Below are 27527 nucleotides of genomic sequence, written 5' to 3' on the forward strand. Positions count from 1 at the left end.
GTCTGTCTGTCTGTCTGTCTGTCTGTCTGTCTCCCTTTCTCTCTCTCTCTGTGTATCTCCCTCTCTTTCTCTCTTTCTCTCTCTATCTCTGTGTATATCCCTCTCTTTCTCTCTCCCTCTTTCATTCTCTCTCGTTCTCTCCCTGTCTGTCTCCCTTTCTCTCTCTCTCTCTCTCTCTCTCTCTCTCTCTCTCTCTCTCTGTGTATCTCCCTCTGTTTCTCTCTCTGTGTATATCACTTTTTCTCTCCTTCTTTCTCTCCCTCACTATCTCTGTAACCCCCTCTCTTTCTCTCTCTGTCTCTCTTTATCTCTGCTCCCTTTCTCTCTCCATCTCTGTATCTCCCTTTATCTCTGTGTATCCCTCTCTTTCTCTCTCTATCTCCGTGTATCTCCTTGTCTTTCTCTCCCTCTCTTTCTCTCTTTATCTGTGTATCTCCCTCTATCTCCCTCTCTATCGATGTGTATCTCCCTTTCTTTCTCTTAGTGCATCTCCCCCTCTTCCTATCATTCTCTCTAGCTTTTAACCCTCTCTCTCTCTATTCATTTCTCTCGCTCTCTTCCTCTGTTTCCTTCTCTATATGTCTCCTATCTGTGTTTCTGTGTGTGTGTGTATGGATGGGGTGAGAAGGATCTGGCCCTGCTGGAGATTGAGTGTGGCATCAAAGCGAGACCTTTTCACTGTTTAGACACTGGCAGCTTTCCCATCATTACAAAGAGGGCAATGCGGCTAGCTAATTACCCATAATCCCTTGCATAGCATCTTGTGAACCTTGTCATACAATACCTTAGTGTGTGTGAGTATGCACGCATGCTTTTGTGTGTTTGTGCACATGGTGTATGTGTAGATGTATTACTGTCTGAGGTTAGTTCCAATCGCCACTCGCTCTATTCCTCTGTCTGACTCCTCTTCCGGTTTAGAAGAGGTTATTTAAAGAACATTCACCTGTCTCTCTGATGTTTAAAGGAAGAAAGGCAGGGGTCAAAAGGACCGTGGCGGGCTGAATAAACCGTTTTGATGTTGATGAGGATGTTGGAGTGATGAGGATGTAGTCGGAGGGGTGTGTGTGTGTGTGTGTGTAATAAAATCAAATGAAATTGGTCACATGCACGGATTTGTTATAGCAGGTGCAGCGAAATGCTTGTGTTACTAACTTCAACAGTGCAGTAGGATGTCTTGCAAATACAATACAAATAAACAAATAATAAAATAAAAAATCTAAACAAGAAATCAAGAAATTACAGAACGAGCCCAAGTAATAATCCAGAGTAGAAAGTAACAATTAGAATGAGCATGTGTCAGAATCCAGAATATAAATACGTGGTGTTCATAGACAGTATATCATTTGGAGAAAAAAATGGTGTGTACAGTAGTAGCTACATTAGGATGAGCGCGAATACAGTATTGTCATACGTAGTGAGTAAACAACAGTATTTAAACAGAATATGAGGTGACCAGCGTTCAATGACTCTATATAGATGGGGTATTAGTCTCAAGGTGCAGGACAGAGTACCGGGTAGGTAGCCGGCTAGTGATGGCTGTTCAACAGTCCGATGGCCTGGAGATAGAAGCTGTTTTTCAGTCTCTCGGTCCCGGCTTTTATACACCTGTACCATCTCTGTCTGCTAGATGGTAGCAGAATGAACAGACCATAGCTTGGGTGGCTGATGTCTTTGAGGATCTTCTTGGCCTTTCTTTGACACCAAGTGCTGTAAATGTCCTGGAGGGGAAGGCAGCGTGCCCCCGGTGATGCTTTGGTCTGAATGCACCACCCTCTGGAGAGGCATGAGGTTGAGGGCGGTGTCGTTGCCATACCAGGTAGTGATGCAGCCTGACAGAATGCTCTCAATGGTGCATTTGTCAAAGTTTGTGTGTCTTAGGGGCCATGTCGGATTTCTTTAGCCGCCTGAGGTTGTAGAGGCACTGTTGAGCTTTCTTCACCATGGTGTCGGTGTGGTGGGACCATTTGCTTGTAAGTAAGGATTTCACTGTAAGGTCTATGCCTGTTGTATTCGGCGCATGTGACTAATAACATTTGATTTGATTTCGGGTCCTTGGAGATGTGCACACCAAGGAAATGTAAGCTTTTGACCCTCTCCACTACAGCCTTGTCAATGTGGATGAGGGCACGCTCCCTCGTCTGTCTCCTGTAGTCCACAATCAGCTCCTTAGCCAGGGCTTTAACCTCCTACCTGTAGGCTGTCTCATCTTTGTTGGTAATCGGGCCCGACACTGTCTTGTCATCAGAAAAATGTATGATTGAGTTGGAGTCGCGCTTGTTGGGGCGGTATGCAAATTGTAGTGTGTCTAGGTTTGTCGGGCAAGATGAGGTCGTATGGTTCTTGACTAGCCTCTCAAAGCACTTTGTGATGACAGAAGTAAGTGTTACGGGGCGATGGTCATTTAGTTCAGTTACCTTAGCTTACTTAGGTACAGGAACAATGGTTGATGTCTTGAAGCAAGTGAGGACAACAAACTGGGATAGGGAGAGGTTGAATATGTCCGTAAACACTCCAACCACCTGGTCTGTGCATGCACCGAGGATGCGGATTGGTATGCCAACTTGAGAGGGTTAACACGCATGAAAGTCCTACTCATGTTGGCTACAGAGATCGGGAGCCCGCAATCCTCGTGAGCAGCAGGGGCCCACGACGGTGGCTCTGTGTTGTTTTCCTCGAAGCGGGCAAAGAATGTGTTAAGTTTGTCTGGGAGTGAGGCATCAGTGTCCACAACGTGGCTGGTTTTACCTTTATAATCCGTGATTGTCTGAAGTCCCTGCCACATGCGTCTCGTGTCTGAGCCATTGAGTTGCGACTCTATTATATTCTTGTAATGTCTTTCTTCTTTCTGATGTACTCGTCCATGTTCCCAGTCACCTTACCCTGGTTAAATGCGGTAGTTCGCACATTCTTTTTTGCGTGAATGACCAACGTTGAACAGACCTTACGACGCGTGCTTCCTGCTTTAATTTCTGCCTATGGGCAGGGAGGAGCAGAATGGAGGCCTGATCGGATTTGCCGAAAAGGGGAGGGGGGGGGGGACAGAAGACAAGCGTCTTCTCTCCGTGTATAAGGTCACAAGGTGAGACCCAGATGCAGGCACAGGAGGCGGATGGTTAGAGTCTTGTCGTTTATTTCTAATCCAAAAGGAATAGGCAGGAGAATGGTCGTGGACAGGCAAAACGTCAAATCCAGATTCTGAGTCCAAGAGGTAAAGCGTGGCAGACAGGCTCGATGTCAGGGCAGGAAGAAGGGTCAGGCAGGCGGGTACGGATTCCAGAAAAACAGGCAAGGGTCAAAACCAGGAAGACTAGAAAAAGAGAATAGAAAACAGAAGCACAGGAAAACGTATAGTTCCTTGAGTGCCACCGTGATGTCGGCTTGAGAGGGGATAATAAACAGCCATGACAATAATCGATGACAGTCTTGGGAGCTAATGAGGGCGGCATATGATGGTGAGGTATTCCAGATTGGAAGAGCATGCGTGCCTGTCTGCCTGCCTGTGTGTGTAATACAGACTGGAAGAGCAAGGCAAAGGGCTGATTGTGGAAGTGTGGGCTGGTGCTTGAGAGCAGCTGTTGATGCACACAGGGGAGACGACTAGGGCCAATAAGGGATCCGTTGATGAGATGTTTGGATGATGCTCTTTACACTCCGGGTGGAGTGGATTGGAGAGACGAGGACAGTAGAGAGGGAAGAAGAGGGAGAACGCCTGCGACTAAGATGATCGCTGTTACCAGGAAAACCTCTTCTAAGTGTTTGTATATCAGCTGCCTTAAGAGAGCGACTGAAAGCGATCAGTGGTTGGATTGGATCTCAAACCAAAGACAATTTTTCAATCAAGCTCTCTCCTCAGTATCCATCAGACAGGTTGTGACTCCATCGCTGTGTTGGAGGAAGCTATAACTGAGTAAAGTGACACCTTCATCATGCCAAACAAAGTTATCACTGTGTGCCGTGACCTCATTAATATGCGTCTTATTACTTAATCAGTGTGCATGGCAACCTCATTACAATGTGTGGTAACTTCTTCATTGTGCAAAGTGACTGTTTGCATCTGCATGACAGCCTGAGCTATGTCTAATGAGTTTAGCCATTGTACTGTGCCATTGCTATGCACTTAAACTTTTACAGTGCCTTGCGAAAGTATTCGGCCCCCTTGAACTTTGCGACCTTTTGCCACATTTCAGGCTTCAAACATAAAGATATAAAACTGTATTTTTTTTGTGAAGAATCAACAACAAGTGGGACACAATCATGAAGTGGAACGACATTTATTGGATATTTCAAACTTTTTTAACAAATCAAAAACTGAAAAATTTGGCGTGCAAAATTATTCAGCCCCCTTAAGTTAATACTTTGTAGCGCCACCTTTTGCTGCGATTACAGCTGTAAGTCGCTTGGGGTATGTCTCTATCAGTTTTGCACATCGAGAGACTGAAATGTTTTCCCATTCCTCCTTGCAAAACAGATCGAGCTCAGTGAGGTTGGATGGAGAGGATTTGTGAACAGCAGTTTTCAGTTCTTTCCACAGATTCTCGATTGGATTCAGGTCTGGACTTTGACTTGGCCATTCTAACACCTGGATATGTTTATTTTTGAACCATTCCATTGTAGATTTTGCTTTATGTTTTGGATCATTGTCTTGTTGGAAGACAAATCTCCGTCCCAGTCTCAGGTCTTTTGCAGACTCCATCAGGTTTTCTTCCAGAATGGTCCTGTATTTGGCTCCATCCATCTTCCCATCAATTTTAACCATCTTCCCTGTCTCTGCTGAAGAAAAGCAGGCCCAAACCATGATGCTGCCACCACCATGTTTGACAGTGGGGATGGTGTGTTCAGGGTGATGAGCTGTGTTGCTTTTACGCCAAACATAACGTTTTGCATTGTTGCCAAAAAGTTCAATTTTGGTTTCATCTGACCAGAGCACCTTCTTCCACATGTTTGGTGTGTCTCCCAGGTGGCTTGTGGCAAACTTTAAACAACACTTTTTATGGATATCTTTAAGAAATGGCTTTCTTCTTGCCACTCTTCCATAAAGGCCAGATTTGTGCAATATACAACTGATTGTTGTCCTATGGACAGAGTCTCCCACCTCAGCTGTAGATCTCTGCAGTTCATCCAGAGTGATCATGGGCCTCTTGGCTGCATCTCTGATCAGTCTTCTCCTTGTATGAGCTGAAAGTTTAGAGGGACGGCCAGGTCTTGGTAGATTTGCAGTGGTCTGATACTCCTTCCATTTCAATATTATCGCTTGCACAGTGCTCCTTGGGATGTTTAAAGCTTGGGAAATCATTTTGTATCCAAATCCGGCTTTAAACTCCTTCACAACAGTATCTCGGACCTGCCTGGTGGGTTCCTTGTTCTTCATGATGCTCTCTGCGCTTTTAACGGACGTCTGAGACTATCACAGTGCAGGTGCATTTATACGGAGACTTGATTACACACAGGTGGATTGTATTTATCATCATTAGTCATTTAGGTCAACATTGGATCATTCAGAGATCCTCACTGAACTTCTGGAGAGAGTTTGCTGCACTGAAAGTAAAGGGGCTGAATAATTTTGCACGCCCAATTTATCAGTTTTTGATTTGTTAAAAAAGTTTGAAATATCCAATAAATGTTGTTCCACTTCATGATTGTGTACCACTTGTTGTTGATTCTTCACAAAAAAATACAGTTTTATATCTTTATGTTTGAAGCCTGAAATGTGGCAAAAGGTTGCAAAGTTCAAGGGGGCCAAATACTTTCACAAGGCACTGTACCAACTTTTTGCCATTTAGCAGACGATTTTATCTGAAGCAATTTACACTCATGCGTGCATACATTTTTACATGTGGGTGTTCGCGGGAATCAAACCCACTATCTGGGCATTACAAGCACCATGCTCTACCAACTGAGCTACAGCTTTTAGGCTTTGTTCCCCATGGAAATACTGTGGATTTGGGTTAGGGCCACCATTACACTAAAAGGGAAAACAACTTACAATATCTAGTCTTCTCATCAGCATACACTGAGTGTACAAAATATTAGAAGCACCTGCTCTTTCCATGACATAGACTGACCAGGTGAATCCAGGTGAAAGCTATGTTTCCATATTGATGTCACCTGTTAAATCCACTTCAGTCAGTGTAGATGAAGGGGAGGAGACAAGTTAAAGAAGGCTTGAAAACAGCCTTGAGACAACTGAGACATGGATTGTGTACGTGTGCCATTCAGAGGGTGAATGGGCAAGACAAAATATTTAAGTGCCTTTGAACAGGGTATGGTAGTACCCTGTAGGTGCCAGGCCCACTGGTTTGAGTGTATCAAGAACTGCAATGCTGCTGGGTTTTTCCACGCTCAACAGTTTCCCGTGTGTATCAAGAATGGTCCACTACCTAAAGGACATCCAGCCAACTTGACACAACTGTGGGAAGCATCGGAGTCAACATGGGCCAACATCCTTGTGGAATGCTTTTGACACCTTGTAGAGCCCATGCCCCGGCTAATCTAGGCTGTTCTGAAACTCAATATTAGGAAGGTGTTCCTTATGTTTTGTACACTCAGTGTATATGAATGTAAATTGTTCACAAATGAAAAGCCTCACAAGTAATGTGTGTGTTATTACCCTGCAGAGGTGTGTTGGGGGTGGGTGGTGTGTGAGTCACAGGGCAGAATAACAGCACAACATAAGGCAGACAAACATTCTCTAACCGTGGGCTGGTGTAAGATGGCGTGTGTTTGTGTGTGTTGTATATGACGATGTACTGCTGTGCTTCCCACTTCCCAAGTTCCCATTCCCATAATGCCACAGCAAACACCTGCCATACGACTCAAGGGAAAACCACTGTGCTGTGGAAGAGGTGAAGACGGCTCCATCTGTTTCCTTCATCTATAGCAGTCGCTCTGTGTGTTCATGTGCGTGTCTCTGCGTGTGTCTGTGAAATATAGATGTACGCAAACACTATCATCCAACATTCAATTGTATTTTATATTTACATTTCAATATTTTCCTCTGCAGGCAGAAAACCCCCCCACTAGCAGAAACAGGTTTGAGGAAGGAAGACAAGAACTAAGAGATGCTATTGTCACTCTTCACTGCGCTCAGAAACTTCACTGAGAGGTAAGAGAAACACTCTGCTCGACTGTGTGGGATGACAGTATGCATTGTGTGATTCACTGGATTTGAAATGTTCCAAAGTATCCAGAACACAACCTTTAAGGGAAACAACTTAGAAAGCTGAGAGTTTTGGGTGTTCGGTATAGGCCAACTTCCCCACCACACCACATGGTGGAGTACTTTCTATGTCCACCTATGGCAGCAACATCGCTCTCTGGGCATGATGACTACATTAAGGCCTTCCATCAGTGATACTCAAATTGAAAATCATTCAACTAAATAATGAGGATTTCTATCAGCTTCATTGAGGTGTCGATTACATCTCACATTCCAGTGTTCGAACCGGTAAACAAGGCTGCATGGGATTTATCTCAATGCGACTCCGTGCATCCAATGGCAATGTCAGCTTAAGTATAATGCCGGGATCCATTGTGGATTTAATAGCTCTATAATGCAGTTCCACCTCCGACAACATCAAAACATCAGCTATGTGGATCTGATTGAACCGGGCCCTAAATTGCCTCCATTCATCATGGACCAGGCAAAGCTACTTCAGGGAGGGAGGGAGGGAGGGAGAGAGAGAGAGAGAGACGAAAATGATAAGGCCAGCAGTTCTCTGTGCTGAGGCAGAGGTGGGTCATAAAATGCTTATGCCTGCCTCTCTGGATGTCTGGCTGGCTGGCTGCCCATCTGCCTGTCTCTGTCTGTCCACCTGTTTGCATGTCTGCTGACTGAGCACACACGTCCCTAGGACCCAGACAAAGGCAGGACTAGGGGTGTTAAGGAGGAGGAAGATGGAAGACTGTGGTTTTTGTGGACAGATGTAAGCAGCGCTGATGATGGCACTGATGCCTGTCTGTTCTGGGGGATCATTGGGTAATGGGATGTGAGTATATCTCACCACCGTAGAGTAACAGGAGAAGCAGAGACAGGTGTGTTGGTGATAGGCTAACCCACCACTGGGAAAGGGGCCATATCCGAGGAAAGAGGCATATCCGGAGGTATCTTGACTTGACTCGAAAATATATACTGTAGATATCACATGGTAATTTCCTTTGTCCCGATATCGACTCATTCAATATCCAACATAGGTTATTGAGATATTTGATATGAGTCATGTTAAAGAGAAACCCCTGCTATTTGATGAGTATCTGATGTCTGATCATTTCTGCTGTCATTTGGGAGACGAGGTACACTATGATCTTAACCAACGATGGTGTAAAGGTCCCTTTTTCCCTGATTGTGACGCGAGTGATGTGATGAGTGAGCCGATTCATGTCTGACAGGAAACATTAGCATCAATGTTTGTAGCGTGTGATCCAAGGGAACTGGTACCAACTGCAGGCCCCTGTACCTGCACCCCCAGCTGTGTGGAGCATTGGAGGCTGCTAAGGGGAGGGACGGCTCATATTGATGGCTGGAACGGAAAGAATGGAATGGCATTCGATGTATTTAATACATATACATATCATTTATTACGCTCCAGCCATTACCACGAGCGCATCCTCCCCAATGAAGGTGCCACCAACCTCCTGTGGTGTGGAGGGAGGGTAGGGGGGTGGTGGATGAGAAGAGCTAGGGCTGCCTGGCAGGATCAAACAGGGTGTTTTGGGGGGAGAGGGGCCTAGTTAGAAGGGGCCCGGGGAGGTTTGGTTGGGTAAGTGTGCAGGTGTGTAATCGGTGTCCTGGGGGCATGATGGGCTCCTGCTCAGCACCAGCTGTAAGTCAGAGCTTGTCCTCTCCCTCTTTATCTCTCTTTTACTCTTCCCTCTCTCTCTCTCTACTTCGCCATCTCTCTCTGAATCATATTTTTTTTATTTTATTTAACTAGGCAAGTTAGTTAAGAACACATTTTTATTTACAATGACGACCTAAGAACAGTGGGTTAACTGCCTTGTTCAGTGGCAGAACGACAGATTTTTACCTTGTCAGCTCGGGGATTCGATCTAGCAACCTTTACGGTTACTGGCCCAACGCTCTAACCACTATGCTACCTGCCTCCCCTCTTTCTGTCTCTCACTCCCTTTCTCCTCTGTCTTTTATCCTCTCACATCAGGTTTTATGTTCATCTGTCTAGACTGTTATTGATTGAGGTTTTAATCTCTCCTCGTTGAATTTATATTGGGTTTGCATGTCGGGCAATGAGATGAGCGGGTCTGTGTATAGGTACTAACACTGGCGCTTCGCATTGGTCCGTCTCTGGTTTAGTGATCGTCTGAGGTAAGCCAGGCTCCGCTAGGCTCATATCGCAGTTAAGAGTGATGCTTGGACACACACACACACACACACACACACACACACACACAGGCACATACAAGTGTGCATGCACAAACACATATTTGCACATGCACACACACACACACACAATCTCCACACACATATGTCCCGCCCCCACCAACCCCCCCCCCCCCCCCCCCCCCCCTCACACATACACACACTCTCTAGCAGATGCTTAGTAGTTTTGAGCTGATAAAAAAAAGTCCATATCTCTATTGAAGCAGACAGTTTGTGTTGAGCGGCCTGCACAGACAGCAGGATGCCTGGGCAGCCCAGGCTCTGGACATCTGCTCCTGGCACACAGCACACTGACTCGGACTCACACACTGATCCTCAGTAGCAGGGAAAGCACATGTTTAACACACTGTTACACTGGAGCCCAGAGGCAGCAGCCGACGTGTAAGTATTTTCACAGAAGGACATCCTATCACCTCTTTTCTCTCTGTCTCTCTCTGTCTCTGTCTCTGTGAGTGTATGTCTCTGTCAATTCAAGTTCAATTTAAGGGCTTTACTGGCATGGGAAACATATGTTTACATTGCCAAAGCAAGTGAAATGGATAACAAACAAAAGTGGAATAAATCTTTTTTTAAATGAACAGTAAACATTACACTCACAAAAGTTCCAAAAGAATATAGACATTTCAAATGTAATATTATGTCTATATACAGTGTTGTAATGAAGTGTCTATGTCTCTCTCTCTCCTGTTACACAGATAAACACTCAGTCCCAAGAACATTATTAGAATTTGAATCCATAATATATGTGTGCCTCTGAGGGTTTGCATTTAGCCAACCTACTCCCTTGCCAAGACAAGAGAAAAGAGAATTCAATACGTATTCACAGTAAGGCACTGAGACGTGGACAACACACATTACTGGACCGTAGAAGACGTCAACACAAACACACAATAGGAAGTGAACGTAAACAAAGCAAACAAAAGGAGGGTGGAAAGAAAAATGTAACTCTTTAGAGGACAGAACAGGGCCACGTCGTTCCCTTCAGATTAATATTCTCACTCTCTGTGTGTGTGTTTTATCCAGCCACGGACTCGCTGTGCTGTCTGATTTCATGCCTCCTGAGCAACGAGAATGGAAAGACCCCTCTCCTGCAGTCATGGCGCTGTCACAAGATTTTAATAAATGATACTAACAAACGGGAATATCAGTCTCTCACCGTACGACGCGATGCATGCGGCGGTAACTGGGGCTAAATTTAGCTCCACTCCCTCCCTCTCTCCTGCACGGGGAACAACGTCGATCACACTGTTTATGACCAGCGCCATTTTATGACTTTTCCATTTCTTTATGAATTTTTAAAACATTGGAAGTATTTAGTTCTATAATGTCTCTGTTGGGCTTCAATTCACCCCTCCTGGCTGTGCTGTTGTTTTGTACCCTAATCAGCACGTGTCCAATGGAAAACAGCATTGAGACAGAATTTCTTTCCAGACATCCACCACCCGCACATTCACTGTGGCATTAATTCACAAATTTGATAACAGGCAATTAATAATTGAGCAGTGTTTGCTAATTAAGTCTTGGAGAGTGCTAGCGGAATACTCTGTCCTGTTTCCTAAGACACATGATTTGACATACCTGAGAAGAAAGGGATGGGCCTGCTTCTTTTCAATCTGCCTCAGATAGGCTAGAGTCATTTCCCCTCCTGTTGAAATGCTTGATCAGATTTCAAGCTGGCATGTGTGTGTGTGGCATGCGTGTGTGTGTGTGTGTGTGTTTCCGCATGCACACAAATACAAACACACAAATAGACTGTGACCTCTCGACCTTCTCTAGCTCAGACTAATCTCTCGCTATTGTCTTGTGAATGACTCTTCAGGCCTTTCAGAGCACTACAGCCTACTGGATGAGTTCTACTATCTGTAAAAGGAAACTAATTCATGTAACATCTCAGGACTCTAAAATAAACCCTTATAATATCCATTTTAAAAGCCTAATCGCACATTCTGGATAGTTTTCATGCTAGTGGTCCATGGTAGTGTATAGAGTCCACGTCCCAAATGGCACCTATTCAATATACAGCAGTGCACTACTTGTGACCAGAGACGGGAATATGACCATTTGGGACAGAGCCAAATTGCTCTCTGTCGATTGCTTAATTCGGTTTTGCCTTGTTGCCTGTAAAAAACTCAAAGTGGCCATCCCATCCGACGGCACTTGACAACTCTAAGCTTTTTATTTCTGGGCAGCATTCATGTGGAACGCTCACTTTAGTCAGAGCAGACCAACTACCGCACACATGCACACAGAGACACACACAGACACACACACACACACACACACACACACCGGCTTTGTATACACCACCCTATGGGAGATTTTCGACAAAAACAAACCCTGTCTGTCCCACTAATCAGAGTAGAGGTGGGATCGATGGACAGTGAGCAGAGTGCCTCTGGTAGTGCTTTGGGCCTGCAGGTAGGCTGGCTGCTCAGCTCTCTGCCTCCCTTGGCTCCCTGCCAGCACCCCTGACCGTGCTTGTATGCTGCAGGTTGCAGAGACTGACCATTGAGAGACACACAGGGGAAGGGGGCGGGCGGTGGATCATGCAAGGGAGAGTGTAGGTAGTTGGAAGGTAGGAATGTGAGAATTGACCTACTGGAGGAGAAGGGGGAGAGGGGATAGCAGCATTGGAGCAGTTGTAGGTGGGTTGTTGTTTGTGTGTGTGTGTGTGTGGGGGGGGGGGGGGGGACGATACAGTGAAGTAACAAAACACTTCGAAATTTGACTTAATTTTACATTTGAGAAACATTGAAGAACGTCTAATTCTGATGTGAGATTGTGAGAGCTTGTTGGGAATTGAACACCTGCTTGTAAACATGACTATTCCATTACTTTGTCATGTTTTAAATCTACTCTACCAGTGAGAATTGTCCTGTTGACTTTAAAGCAACCTGCTAATAAATATATAACTCCCTCAGAAACCTCTGTAAATGGGGCAACATTAAAGGTTTCTAAGGCGAGCACAGTGACTCACTCTATACTGTATTAACAACAGATAGCGCACACACACACAAACTGCACACACATACACACACAAATCACTTACATACACACGCACAGTTACACACACACACACACACACACACACACACACACACACCACCCTTGTATACTGGATATTACGTCCATCTCCAAGGATGGGGTTTGGAGGCAGCAGCAGCACAAACATGTACTGATGAAGAAATAGTTCCTGATTAGATGAATGATAATAACGGGGGATCGGCTGGATGATAATAATGGGAGATCGGCTGGATGATAATAATGGGAGATCGGCTGGATGATAATAATGGGAGATCGGCTGTACCTCATCCAAGCTGCACTTCCTCTCTGGAACTGAAAGCTATTTTCTTCTTTCCAGAATGTGAACGGTCTGATATGCCATTGCAATTATGCACGTTAGTGTCACATTTCAGACATGTTTATTAACATGTGTTTTCGCTGTGCATTCAAAGACTACAGCCTAATTTGCTGTGTCCGTGCCACGTCTCAAGTGGATCCCTATTCCCTATGTAGTGCACTACTTTTGAACAGAGCCCTATGCACCCTGGTCAAAAGTAGGGCACTATTACTATATAGGGAATAGGGTGCCATTTCGGACACTACACTATTTTAGTGAGCTTGGTTAACATTTAACCAAGCTTCATCATCCTTATTGCTACACAGTCGGCAGCATAATGAAACCACGGGCTGCTCTTGGATAAGAGGAGGCAGCCTGTTAGAAAGACAATCATTTAATTGCGGAGTCAAAGCAACCTGCTATTCCATTTGGTTTCAATGTTAATTCTAAACCTTAATTAAGTTCTGCGTGGACCGCCTAGCGTGTTTTCTCCTCAGCTTAGAAACTGATCGGCGAATGATTAGTTGATGAGGTTCTGAACTGCAGACTGAGCCCTGTTACGGCTTTATAGCCTCTAAGGACTTCTCACATATAACATGTTCAATGACAAAGAAGTGAGAAATTGACCGAAAGCCTGAATTTAAAGTGTATTAAATAGAGGTTTTTCTCTCACCCATCGACACACAATACTCCATAATGACAAAGTGAAAATGTGTTTTTAGACATTTTAGCAAACGTATTGAAAATGAAATACATAAATATCTCATTTACACAAGTATTCACTCCCCTGAGTCAATGCGTTTCTCCCCTTTACCACTTGCAGATTTGCTCTGCTAGGTTAGATGGGGAGCGGTGGTGAACAGCACTCTTTCCACATATTTTCAATTGGATCCAAGTCTGGGCTTGGACTGGGCCGCTCAAGGTCTTTCACATTTGTGTTCTGAAGCCATCCAGCATTGCTTGGGCTGTATATGCTTGGGTTGTTTGCGCTCTGTTGTTTGCATTCTAAAGCCGGTTCTCATCAAGGATTTTCCTGTATTTGGCTCCATTCATTGTTCCCTCTATTCTTACTAGTCTCCCAGTCCCTGCCGCTGAAAATCATTTCCATAGCATGATGCTGCCAACACCATGCTTCTCGGTGGGTATGGTGTTAGATGGGTGATGAGCTGTGCCTGGTTTTCTCTCGACATAGCACTTTTCATTCAGGCCAAAGAGTTCAATTTTTGTTGTCTCATTAGAACACAGAATCTTTTGCCTTATGATCTCAGAGTTTTTACGTGCCTTTTTGCTAATTCCAGGTGTGATGTTATGTGGCTCCTTCTCAGGATGGCTTTAGTCTGGTCACTCTCCCATAAAGCCTAGATTTGGCAAAGTGCTGTAGAGACTGTTATCCTTCTGGCAGGTTCTCCCATATCAGCCAAGGAACTCTGTAGTTCTGCCAGAGTGGTCATTGGGTTCTTGATCACCTCCCTGACCAAAGGTCCCTTTTGCCCGGTTTCTCAGTTTGGTCGGACGACAAAGACCGGGTGGTTCCATATTTGTTCAATTTCCCAATGATGGAGACCACTGTGCTCTGGAAACTTTCAACACTTTATAAATTGTGTCTTTCCCAGATATATACCTCATCACAGTTTAAAAATCTCAGATCTACGGACAATTCCTTGGAATTCATGGTATAGTTTCTGTTCTGACATGCACTGTCAATTGTCAGACCTTATATAGACAGGTGTGTTTCTTTCTAAATCATGTCCTAACAATGTAAATGTGTTTTATTTTAATTTAACCTTTATTGAACTAGCCAAGTCAATTAAGAACAAATTCTTATTTACAATGATGTCCTACCAAGAGGCAAAAGGCCTCCTCTGGGGACACGGTCTGGGCAATTTTTTTTTATATAGGACAAAACACACATCACGACAAGAGAGACACCACAACACTACATAAAATAGACCTAAGACAACAACACAACACGGCAGCAACACAACATGACAACAACACAACATGGTAGCAACACAACATGGCATCACCACAACATGGTAGCAGCACAAACATGGTACAAACGTTGTTAGGCACGGACAACAGCACAAAGGGCAAAAAGTTAGATTCAACAATACATCACACGAAGCAGCCACAACTGTCAGTAAGAGTGTCCATGACTGAGTCTTTCAATGCAGAGATGGAGATAAAACTGTCCAGTTTGAGTGTTTTTTTGCAACTTGTTCCAGTCGCTAGCTGCAGCAAACTGAAAAGACGAGCGACCCAGGGATGTGTGTGCATTTAACAGAATGTGACTGGCAGAACGGGTGTTGTATGAGGAGGATGAGGGTTGCATCAGGTATCTCAAACAGGAGGAGTGAGGCCTAAGAGGATTTTATAAATAAGCATCAACCAATCAACCAGTGGGTCTTGCGCCAGGTATACAGAGATGGCTAGTTTACAGAGGAGTATAGAGTGCAGTGATGTGACTTATAAGGAACATTGGTGGCAAATCTGATGGCCGAATGGTAAAGAACATCTAGCCGCTCGAGAGCACCCTTACCTGCCAATCTATAAATTACGTCTCCGTAATCTAGCATGGGTAGCATGGTCATCTGAATCAGGTTAGTTTGGCAGATGGGGTGAAAGAGGAGCAATTACAATAGAGGAAACCACATTGAGATTTAACCTTAGCCTGCAACTTGAATATGTGCTGAGATAAGGACAGTGTACTGTAAGCCGTACTCCCAAGTACTTGTATGAGGTGACTACTTCAAGCTCTAAACCCTCAGAGGTAGTAATCACACCAGTGGGGAGACCACATGAGCTAAGGTACCAGTCAAACGTTTGGACACACCTACTTATTCAAGGGTTTTCCTTTATTTTTTACTATTTTATACATTGTATAATAATCGTGAAGATATCAAAACTATTAAATAACACACATGGAATCATGTAGTAACCAAAAACGTGTTAAACAAATATATGTATTTTAGATTTGAGAGTCTTCAAAGCTTTGCACACACTTGGCATTCTCTCAACCAGCTTCACCTGAAATGCTTTTCCAACAGTATTGAAGGACTTCCCACATATGCTGAGCACTTGTTGGATGCTTTTCCTTCACTCTGCAGTCCAACTCATCCCAAACCATCTCAATTGGGTTGAGGTCGGGTGATTGTGGAGGCCAGGTCATCTGATGCAGCACTCCATCACTCTCCTTCTTTGTCAAATAGGCCTTACACAGCCTTGAGGTGTGTTGGGTCATTGTCCTGTTGAGAAACAAATGATTGTGCCACTAAGCGCAAACCAGATGGGATGGTGTATCGCTGCAGAATGCTGTGGTAGCCATGCTGGTTAAGTGTGCCTTGAATTCTAAATACATCACCAACAGTGTCACCAGCAAAGCATCCCCACACCATCACACCTCCTCCATGCTTCACGGTGGGAACCAAACGTCACAACACAACCGATTGGCTCAAACGCATTAAGAAGGAAAGAAATTCCACAAATGAACTTTTACCAAGGCACACCTGTTAGTTGAAATGCATTCCAGGTGACTACCTCATGAAGCTGGTTGAGAGAATGCCAAGGTTGTGTGCAAAGCTGTCAAGGTAAAGGGTGGCTACTTTGAAGAATCTCTAAAATAAAAAATATTTGTTTAACACTACATGATTCCATATGTGTTATTTCATAGTTTTGGTGTCTTCACTATTATTCTACAATAGTAAAAATAAAGAAGAACCCTGGAAAGAGTAGGTGTGTCCAAACTTATGACTGGTGCTGTATGTTTTGGAGGTGTTCAGAACAAATATGGGGAGAGAAAGCTTGCTGGACACTAAGAAAGCCTTGTTGTAGAGCATTTAACACAACATCCAGGGAGGGGCCAGCTGAGTATAAGACTGCACCATCTGCATTTAAATAGATGAGAGAGCTTCCTACTGCCTGAGCTATGTTGCTGATGTAAATTCAGAAGGCAGGTGACAGGCAGTGGTTGAGATAGCAAATGGTATGACTTTTCACACTGCACTATTTGAGAGAGGTACACAAACCAGATCAAAGACCCCTCAGAGACACCAATTCTCCACAATAATGGAATGGTCTGCCATATCAAAAGCTTTGTCCAAGTTAATCTAAATAGCATCACAACATCGCTTAGAGTCAAGGGCAGTGGTGACATAATTTTGGACCTTTAAGGTTGAAGTGACACAAGATATTTCTCATTTAATTTTCAATAAATTTGCAAAGATTTCTAAAAACATGTTTTCACTTTGTCATTATGTGGTATTGTGTGTAAATGGGTGAGAAGAAAATAGCTTTTTAATCCATTTTGATATCAGGTTGTAACACAACAATATGTTGAATATGTCAAGGGGTGTGAACACTGTCTGAAGACACTGTAGTGTGCATACAGTGGTGTCTAGGATTAAGTCGGCTAAAAGCTTCCTCCTTCGTTTCTCTGGCATCCTGGGAGGATTAAAGGGGACAGGTGATAATCAGTGCCCGGACAGAGAGAGAAAGAGAGAGAATGAGATATAGAGAGAGTCAGAGACAGAAAGTGGGGGAGAGAGAGCTGTGTCTTCTCCTCAGCTAACTCCACTCTTCAAGAAAATCAATCAAACAAACCGCTGAGTCTCAAATGAGCAATGTAGCCTAGTGTTCTGTCGTACTAGTACTGACTTGGCTTGACTCTGGGCTCTGACTGAGCTTGGCCACCGCCTCGGCTGTCACCAGCCACTACCGTAAGGCAACCTCCTTCCTTTACCATCCCCTATACCCACTGCCAAGACTCCAACCATCTGACTGCCACTGTACTGCACACACTGTACATCTCATTCACTGTACTGCTATTTACCCACCAACACTCCACAGCTCCAAATGTACCCCCACCATTTACAGTATCACCCCCTGCCACCTATACCCACCGCCAACACTCCCCACCTTCCGACCTCCTGTCCCACTGCCTCCCCAGGCAGGCCATTGGATGAATGTCAAATATTGACCTCAGCTTGTGAAATCAAGTTGACCCTCCCACTGTGTTAACCTCTATGTACAATAGTGGCAACAATGTCAGCAGAGACCCCTCACCCAGACCCTCATTAACCTCTCCATATGATTCTAATAATAATAATTATCATCTCTGTTAATCACATCCTCTGCTCATTATTCTACGTAAACAGGTGACTAGATGCAGAGGACCAATCATGTGAATGAGCAGGTATAACTGCAGAGCGTGATTAGACTGGTTAATGATGTCATTAGCCATAATTGCGGCCACGTCAATGAGCACCTATGAGCCCCGTTTATGTAATGCTGAAATGCACTGTTCCCTGCCACCGTGCGCACGTGCGTGTGTGTTTGATAGGTGTGAAATCGATAGAATGGAAATAATATGCTAAAGTCCATCTTTCGGGAAAGCTCCGATTTCATGCATCATTGAACTCTGCGTAGAATAGTTTTTCTCTCCTCCATGTACATCGTTCTCGGAGAAATCTGAGACCGAAGTGTGGCAGTCATTGGAATGTCAGTAATATCCATAACGGTCTTGTCTATCAGTGTAATCTTCCATCCAGGGTGCGTACACACACACACACACACGACACTCCATTGTAAAACTCTTATTAGTAAAGTCTTCTTCTTGTCCTTTGATGAGGGGATACAAGCCAGATCACATCAACTGGAGAGATGTGATGGAAATAAAAGTCCATTTAATACACTCCTGTTAGTCCAAGCAGTCACAAATCCCTTTCTAACAAGCAAGGCCACACACGTACACACAAGTACGTGCACAGGCACTAATGCGGACACACACACATACATGTGTAAACATACACACACACACACAGATGCTTGTGCAATTCTTTATTTATTGTTGTTTCCCATCCTTCAATTACATTATTTTTCACAAACAACCATTATCTGCCTACAAAACAGGAACCAAATCAAACCATGTGTAGCCATCCACATATTCTGGTATTCCATCTTTTCTAACTGATGAAAGCTAAATATCATATAAAGGGCCAGTCAAAAACGTGATATTTCTGTCTTTTTTACCATTTTAATTGAAAACAATCACAGTAACGTCTTAAAAAAATAATAATAAATTGCTTCTTAGCGAATAGCAATTAGTCAAACAAGAATTTAGCTAGGACTATTTGGGTGTGGTCTGAGTGGGGAGGGGAAAGCTAAAAACTAACTATTGTTGGCAGAGAGGTTTGGAACTCTCTTTCTTATTGGTCTATGAACTGATGTACTGCCTGGCAGGCCAAAACTCCATCCCACCAAAACAGACTGAAATGTAATGTGGTCTATTCAAACAGCTCTTACTCTAACAGGGCATTATCATCATTTTCACAACTTCACAATTGTTATCCAGAAATGATTTGATATTGAGATAAAAATCACTGCATTGGGTCTTTAAATGTATAGCATTACTGTAAATTTCAATGCCATGAGAAGTCACTCACCACCCAGTAAAATATTTTTCTTAGCTGTAACCTATAACCTCTCCTTTACAGTAGCATGTGTTGTGTGTCCTCTCGTCCCAGGGGTGAAGGGTCAAACCCTCACTATTCCTAATGTTCCATAAATATTTCTGTCTGTGTCACAAGCACTCAGACTCATTCTGAAAGCACTGCAGTCTCTCTTTCTCTGTTTTACTCTATCTCTGCCTTTATCTCTCTCTCTCTGTTTCACTCTCTCTCTGCCTTTATCTCTCTCTGTTTCACTCTCTCTGACTTTATCTCTCTCTCTGTTTCACTCTCTCTCTGTTTCACTCTCTCTCTGCCTTTATCTCTCTCTGTTTCACTCTCTCTCTGTTTCACTCTCTCTTTGCCTTTATCTCTCTCTGTTTCACTCTCTCTCTGTTTCACTCTCTCTCTGCCTTTATCTCTCTGTTTCACTCTCTCTCTGTTTTACTCTCTCTCTGCCTTTATCTCTCTCTCTGCCTTTATCTCTCTCTCTGTTTCACTCTCTCTGCCTTTATCTCTCTCTCTGTTTCACTCTCTCTCTCTGCCTTTAGCATCTTTCTCTCTCAACCTCTCTCTCGGTATATACATTTCTGTCTGCCTCTTCCCTCTCTGCGTCTTCCCTCCCTCTTTCTCTCGCTCTGCCTCTCTCTCTCCTTTTTGCATGTACACATATTTTTTCCAACCGCTACTCCAATCGTGCGTTCCTGTTTTGTAACCAGGCAAGCTTTAAAATAGCTCATCTGTGACAGGGCTTTGACAGTGAGAGCACTCTCTGGCTGGTTTCTTCTGATTTTCACACTGAAACACTTACTCCTACTGGCTCACTCTGATGTGATTCTGTGTTGATGATGGGGATGAGATGATTTGAGTGGTTGCTTTAATCTTTGCTGTTCTTTCTATCTTAAAAAAAAGAAAATACCTGATGGAATTGTTCCCTTTAAATGGCTGTGGGATTAGGAGACACTGAGAAACACACAGAGGAAGGGATGGGGATGGAGAGAGAAAGGGAGAAAGAGGGAGAAGGATAGCGGTAAACAGAGGGGAAATATGGAGAGAAAGAGAGGGGGAAAGATGGAGCGAGAGAAAGAGAAGAGAGAGAGAGAGAAAAGACATGGTGTCCTGTCTACTCTGAGCCAGACCATCAGTACACTCTTAGAAAAAGGGTTCCCCAGGCTGTCCCCATATGTAATTTTAAGTTCCATGTAGAACCCTTTCCACAGAGGGTTCTACATGAAACCCAAAAGAGTTCTACCTCGACCCAAAAAGGGTTCTACTAGGAACCAAAAAGGGTTCTCATTTAGGGACCGCAGAAGAACCCTTTTGGAAGCCTTTTTTCTAAGAGGGTAGTAGTGTCAGTTGTGTTGGGTATGTACTGTATGAGTGGCCAGTGGGCAAACTTGTGGCCTGGGTAATTCTAAAAGGCCTAAGTGAACAACCCAGTGTTCACACACACATCTGTCTGTCTGTCTGTCTGTCTGTCTGTCTGTCTGTCTGTCTGTCTGTCTGTCTGTCTGTCTGTCTGTCTGTCTGACTGACTGACTGACTGACTGTATGACTGTATGACTGTCAGCCTGCAGGTGACCGCTGTCACTCATAGTATAACACACACATAAACACACACACACACACACAGCTGTCACTCACAACACTCACTGACTGATTTGAATGTGAGCGACAGCGCTAACTGCTAGCAAATGCAGTCTAATGATCTGGCCACTCTGTCTGTCTGTGAAGAGGACAACATGTCTGGTCTGACTGACAGACACCCCCGGCTAATGACAGAGAGGACACAAAGCCTGTGAACAACAAGAAGTAGGAGTGTTTGAATACAAACGGCTATACTTACCAACAGGAAATGCCTGTGTCATGAATACTAACACCTGTCTGACTGAGAGAAAGGTGTTTGAGAGAGGTGTTTGTTTGGAGGGAGACATGACTAGAGAGAGCAGTAGGGATTGTGATAGACGTATGTGGCAGGGTCTACAGGCAACTACAGACTACAGAAAGAAAACTAGCCACGTCACGGACACCGACGTCTTGCTTCCAGACAAACTAAACACCTTATTTGCCCGCTTTGAAGATAATACAGTGCCACCGACATGGCCCGCTACCAAGGACTGTGCCCCCCCCCCTTCTCCTTCTCCGTTGCCGACGTGAGTAAGACATTTAAACGTGTTAACCCTCGCAAGAGCATGTGCAGACCAGCTGGCTGGTGTGTTTACGGACATATTCAATCACTCCCTATCCCAGTCTGCTGTCCCCAAATGCTTCAAGATGACCACCATTGTTCCTGTACCCAAGAAGGCAAAGATAACTGAACTAAATGACTATCGCCCCATAGCACTCACTTCTGTCATCATGAAGTGTATTTGAGAGGCTAGTTAAGGATCATATCACCTCTACCTTACCTGAAACCCTAGACCCACTTCAATTTGCATACCGCCCCAACAGGTCCACAGACGATGCAATCACCATCATACTGCACACTGCCTTATCCCATCTAGACAAGATAAATACCTATGTAAGAATGCTGTTCATCAATTACAGCTCAGCATTCAACACCATAGTACCCTTCAAGTTCATCAATAAGCTTGAGGCCCTGAGTCTCAGCCGCCCTGTGCAATTGGGTCCTGGACTTTCTGACGAGCCGCCCTTAGGTGGTGAAGGTAGGAAACAACATCTCCACTTCGCTGATCCTCAACACTGGGGCCCCACAAGGGTGTGCACTCAGCCCCCTCCTGTACTCCCTGTTCACCCATGACTGCGTGGCCATGCACGCCTCCAACTCAATCATCCAGTTTGCAGACGACAATGTTTACATATCTTACATTACTCATCTCACATGTGTATATACTGTATTTTAAACCATCTATTGCATCTTGCATATGCCGCTCGGGCATCGCTCATCAATATATTTATAGGTACATATTCTTATTCCATCCCTTTAGATTTGTGTGCATTAGGTGGTTGTTGTGGAATTGTTAGATTACTTGTTAAATATTACTGCACTGTCGGAACCAGAAGCACAAGCATTTCGCTACACTCGCATTAACATCTACTAACCATGTCTATGTGACCAATAAAATGTGATTTGATAGAGAGGTACTAGTCATAGGGAATGATGGAGAATGTATTGCCTTGAATCACAAGAAATGATTTGGCATGGTGGAAGTGGTGTCGCATGCCACTGTGAGTGTGTGTGTGTGTGTGTGTGTGTGTGTGTGTGTGTGTGTGTGTGTGTGTGTGTGTGTGTGTGTGTGTGTGTGTGTGTGTGTGTGTGTGTGTGTGTGTGTGTTTGTGTGTGTGTTTGCATGCCTGTGTGTGTGTGTATGTTTGGTCACACTGGTGCTTGTGTAGCAGAGTGTGTAGCACTAGTCCAGTCCTCTGCAGGTGAAAGAGAAGGGAGACTGAGGGCTACATGAACTTGTAGTTTACAATAACTTCTCTGTCTACTGCAGTTGGACCACTTGTCTTTGGTAATAAGGGGAAAGGAAAATTACTATTCCTGCAGACTAGATGGGAGTGTGTGCTTGAGTGGAAGGCGAGATGAGGTGACTGGGGGCGATTTGAGAGAGAGAGAGAGAGAGAGAGAGAGAGAGAGAGAGAGAGAGTGAGAGAGAGAGAGAGAGAGAGGGAGATCGATCCAGTATGACTTACCCAGAGGGGAACAGCAAGGTGAGCCACTTCACATTGCTTGTCCTCTATGCAGCCTAGGGACTATGGAAGTTCAACATACGGCTGGGACAGTGATGAATTTAGGGACTCACAATTAATCTTTCTGGATTTACCTCGGTTTGACTTATGTCTATGACCTCGGTGACACTGTGATGAGGTAACTGTGGCAGCCTACGTTTAACATCCATTCACAGTACAATATTTGGCAATATAACTTATATGTCACAACTTACAAGTCTATTTTTATGTGCAGTATGTGACACATTTACAGTACCCCCACTACTCTAACACATACACAGTAAAACAAGCTGCAGCCTGTCAGGATCCTGGGCCCTGCTCTCTATATCATAATCAACACGCACACACATGCACACACATACACCCCTCCCTCTGCAGACTAATGGTCCTATTACCCTGAAAGGTCGGTTAGATCTCCTAATGCAGGGAGGAGTGGGGGGCCATATTGCAGTGGCCATCGGGTAAAGAGAGCAATATTTCATATCACTATGGCTGCCCTGCCTGCGCTGTTGGGGTGACTGTAGTACCAATTGGTATTCATGAAGAATCGTGAAGATGTCGTTTTCTCAGAATTCCCCTACTGATCATTATATAAAGGTAATGGGTCTGTGTGATGGTAAAAAAACAGGGGGAGGCTTTTTTTAGACATCTAAACAGGGGTAAAATTGCAGTCAGCCTGACAAATAGACACCCTAGCTCCGCAGGTGCCATTATGGTCTTCATAAAGTGAATGATATGAGAACATCAGGGAAAGGCAGGAGGGAAGGTTCGCTTGTTATTAGGATTCATCTATGTATAAAAATCAAGTTGCCACGTGTCCCCGTAAAAATCCTTCGGCCGCGTTCCACAGCTAAGGCGAGGTGACGCAACAACCAATGGCTATAACATATGATGCAGTTAGCTGATACTTCAAATACCTATCCAGGCGTTGTAGAGATCTGTCAGGCATCAGCAATGTCTGAGCTCTGGAAGGCAGCCTTAGCTTCATCTCTACATTGAGTGACATCAAGCAATGAGATATTGTCTAACATGGATAGGCTATTCTGATATTCTAGGCCTCCTGAAGCTGCTTTTCCAACGGAGCTATTGGCGTCAGGTCTAGGTCAGGACTTGCTGTGGTATAGGGCATATCCTGGTCGACAAAACAGATCAATACCCTGTGTGACCCACTGGTCTGTCTGACCTTGTTCTGCCTGTTGTGGTTCAGGAGCTGACAACTATACTGACACCAGTGCATTAATTAAACTGTCCTTTGTTCAACTTGTTTGTCTGAACACTGTTTCATGTGAAATAATATTAGAACTGTAAAGCAATCTAATATTGTTAGGGGATGGTGGAAAATGTTTTTAAAATTGTATAAACTGCCATAATTTCGCTGGACCCCAGGAAAATTGGCAGCAGCTAATGTGGATCCATAATAAATACAAATACAAATAATGAGCAAAACATAGTTCAGCCTCCAACCAATAGCCCAATAAGATAAAGCAGATATATTTTGTAGCCATTATGAAAATGTAGAGAATGTTTATTTTATCTACAGCAGCTCGTTTCCTTTTAAGGGGAATATATATATATATATATATATATATATATATATATATATATATATTGTGTGTGTGTGTGTGTCTTTGCGCGCGTGTGTGTTTTGATATATATGCTGGGAAATGCTCCCGCTTCTCTTCAAGCGGACTGTCATTTTGCTCCTGGCTGCACGCTGTTAACGACCGTAGTACAGACACTCGCCCGAAGTCACGGTAACGTCACGGTAGCGCTGAAATTGATCCTCTCCTCGGTCGGGGATGTGCATTTGGACAGGAGAGTGTCCTCAGGACGGACAGCGACGCACCGCATTGCTACGCTCCTCTCCTACCTAGGACATACAAACTCCGGCTCTGAAAGCTTATCTTGGACGGGATGGCCGGTGCTAAGTGCCTTCTGAAGACGCCGAGGTATGTTAACGGAGCGTGTTAATTAATAGGTTACGGCGACTGTTGTGGGAGTTTAATAAAATTGAATGTTCGCGTATTGACTGCAAATAAATGTTAGCCTATTTTAAATTTGTATTTCCTTTCGTTGCAATGCAATTGGTTGCTTATGTGTAAATTGCAATACTGCAATAATGTAGTCAAAATACGCCAACAACGTTTTGTGCAAATCCAGTATTTTTAGTACAGTAGCCTGTATCAGCACAGCTTGCACCGAGCAGTAGCCTGTATCAGTACAGCTTGCACAGAGCAGTTGCCGAAACAAGAGCTGTGCTCAAGCTCTTGAGCGTTAGACTCAGAGGACCTTAGGAAAAATGAATAACTGAAACAGGAAAACATAAGATTGACAGTAATCGAACCTATACATGAAATTACATTTTGCCAAAGAGGATGCATTTAATTTGCCTACGTAGTCTGTGTAACAGTTTTAATAGCCTATACTACTCTTAAAATATGTTATGGTTATTTGAATGATGAAAAAATGGTGTAAACATTGTGTCGTGCAGCTAACCAAAAATGCCCACTTTGCGTGTGCGGTGCCATGCACTTGGGGACACAGCCTAACCATCTCGATTCACTTCAATGCGCAATACAGCGTAGCCTAAAGACAAATGTCAATCAATGCATTAGCCTAATACTTCATGCATTCATTTTATCGGTTTGCCAGGGGCAGACTGTGTCAAGAAATGCCTTTGCATTTTATCCACACCAGCCCACATCACTGAGCATGCAGCCAACTCAACCCCCTCCTCTGGTGTCACTCTGTGTTCTTCTTGTTCTCTGTCTCTCTGTAGGCCTACATTATAAAAGCCAAGCTAAAAACGTAGGCAATATTGTAAATTAGTGCCTGTCATATGTGTTCCCATGAATCAACACCTCACCTAATTGTTAATTACTTTTACAATTACTGTAAAACGTCATTCATAGTAAGGGCTCTTAAAATGAAAAAAAAAACAAAAACTGGTAGCTCTGGTGCTCCCAACTTTAATAAGTTAGGAGAACAACATAAAATGTAGGAGCACCAGAAAATACGAATTTTAACAGCGATTCAGATATAGCTTATATGAAATCTAACATTTGGTACATCACATCGGGCATTTGCAGTTTGCCACGAGCTGAACCTGCTTATCTCCTCATGATTAAGTGTCGATATTACCGTTTCGCCCACCTTGCCTCCACCGCCTTGACCGGGCTCATCTACAACCCGAAGGCAATGAGCCTATCATGATGATGAAACGTTATAGAGTACCGCTTGTATCAGAAGAGTAAATGTGTTTCGGCTTCAACATGGATCGGATGAGACCGGGGCGCTCAGCAGCGCGCAAAATGTGCATCCTGATTTTCCAAACGTCAAGCTAACCATCTTCATTTGGAAAGGTCATTCTCAGGAATCAGTTAGCCTACCGAGCCGCGGATGTGAGCGAAACTAAAGATTTAGCATATTCTGACTTCAATTGTCTCTATTTTGTGGGGATTTATTTCTGTTTTCTTTGTGTGTGGCATATAATAGCCATACGATTTACGGGTCACATATGTGGAATGAGTTACAGTAGGGTGTTGTTTGTGATTGTGACACAAGGCTAGGCTGCATGTCCAGAAGAGCACGTTACCTTTGCGATCAGTTCCAGTTTTGCATCCTGGTGAATGACAGAGTATCTTGGGATTGTGTTCTGAGCTCTTACATTGACCATTGTAAATACATTACTGTGATGTAGAGGACAAATGCACTTGGTCCCGGGAGTGATTTCATATAGTACCAGTCAAAAGTGTGGACACACCTACTCATTCAAGGTTTTTCTTTATTTTTTACTATTTTCTACATTGTAGAAAGTAGTGAAGGCATCAAAACTATGAAATGACACATATGTCATCATGTAGTAACCAAAAAAGTGTTAATAAAATCTAAATATATTTTAGATTTGAGATTCTTCACAGTAGCCACCCTTTGCCTTGACAGCTTTGCACACTCTTGGCATTCTCTCAACCAGCTTCATGAGGTAGTCACCTGGGATGCATTTCAGTTAACAGGTGTTGTGACGGCCCTGAATTATTTTGAGCCGTCTCAGTGCTTCTCCTTCCAATAGGGTGCTTTCCCTTTAATTCCCAATTAAATAGCCAGCATCAGCTGCGCAAAAGTGGCGTTTGTGATGGAGACGTGACTGAGGATGTGTTCCCGAAGCTTCTCTATTCCGGTTGTTTTGTTGCTGTTAAACGTGTGTTTTGTAGCCTGAGAGTTTACCCAGGATCGGATCCACTCTTTGCGTCCGTGGACTACTCCTCTCTATTCTTCGTGACCTTTCTCCGCTGGAGATCTGTTGGCGGATTGGATTGTCTGACTGACCGACTGACTACCACCTTTTTTGTATACGGTATTTCATTTGTTTTGATATGATGTATACGGTGATGATTTATGTAGTTAGATGTAGTTGAGGAATTAGTAAGAGCAGATACGCTTTAAAGTTCTGTGGTAAAATGGTTATATTGATTGTATGATTTAATACTGGGTTTACGCTACACGGAATGAACGGACCAACATTGCGTGACAAAAGTCACTTGAGTTCACTGAACTCCTTTACCGGGCTGGACTCTTTTTAGGCCCGAGGTACAGGACATTTCTGGAGGAACCAGAACTCATTGTGTTATATTATTATGTGTGTGTAATCCATTGATGT

General features: G+C 43.9%; 1 protein-coding gene across 4 annotated transcripts in view; it reads left to right on the forward strand.

Moving 5' to 3' along the window:
• The first annotated feature begins 24479 nt into the window (after positions 1–24479).
• Positions 24480–27527, forward strand: part of LOC110503320 (A-kinase anchor protein SPHKAP-like) — a 47540-nt gene continuing 44492 nt past the window's right edge. For all 4 annotated transcript variants that reach the window (XM_036961323.2, XM_036961325.2, XM_036961326.2 and 1 more), the window contains exon 1: positions 24480–24819. In XM_036961323.2, coding sequence (XP_036817218.2) covers positions 24785–24819 — 35 coding nt within the window. In that variant the 5' untranslated portion in view covers positions 24480–24784. The remainder of the gene's footprint in view (positions 24820–27527) is intronic.

This window comes from Oncorhynchus mykiss, chromosome 24 (genome assembly GCF_057628025.1).
Source record: "Oncorhynchus mykiss isolate SJ-2025 chromosome 24, ASM5762802v1, whole genome shotgun sequence".
Classification (NCBI taxonomy): domain Eukaryota; kingdom Metazoa; phylum Chordata; class Actinopteri; order Salmoniformes; family Salmonidae; genus Oncorhynchus; species Oncorhynchus mykiss.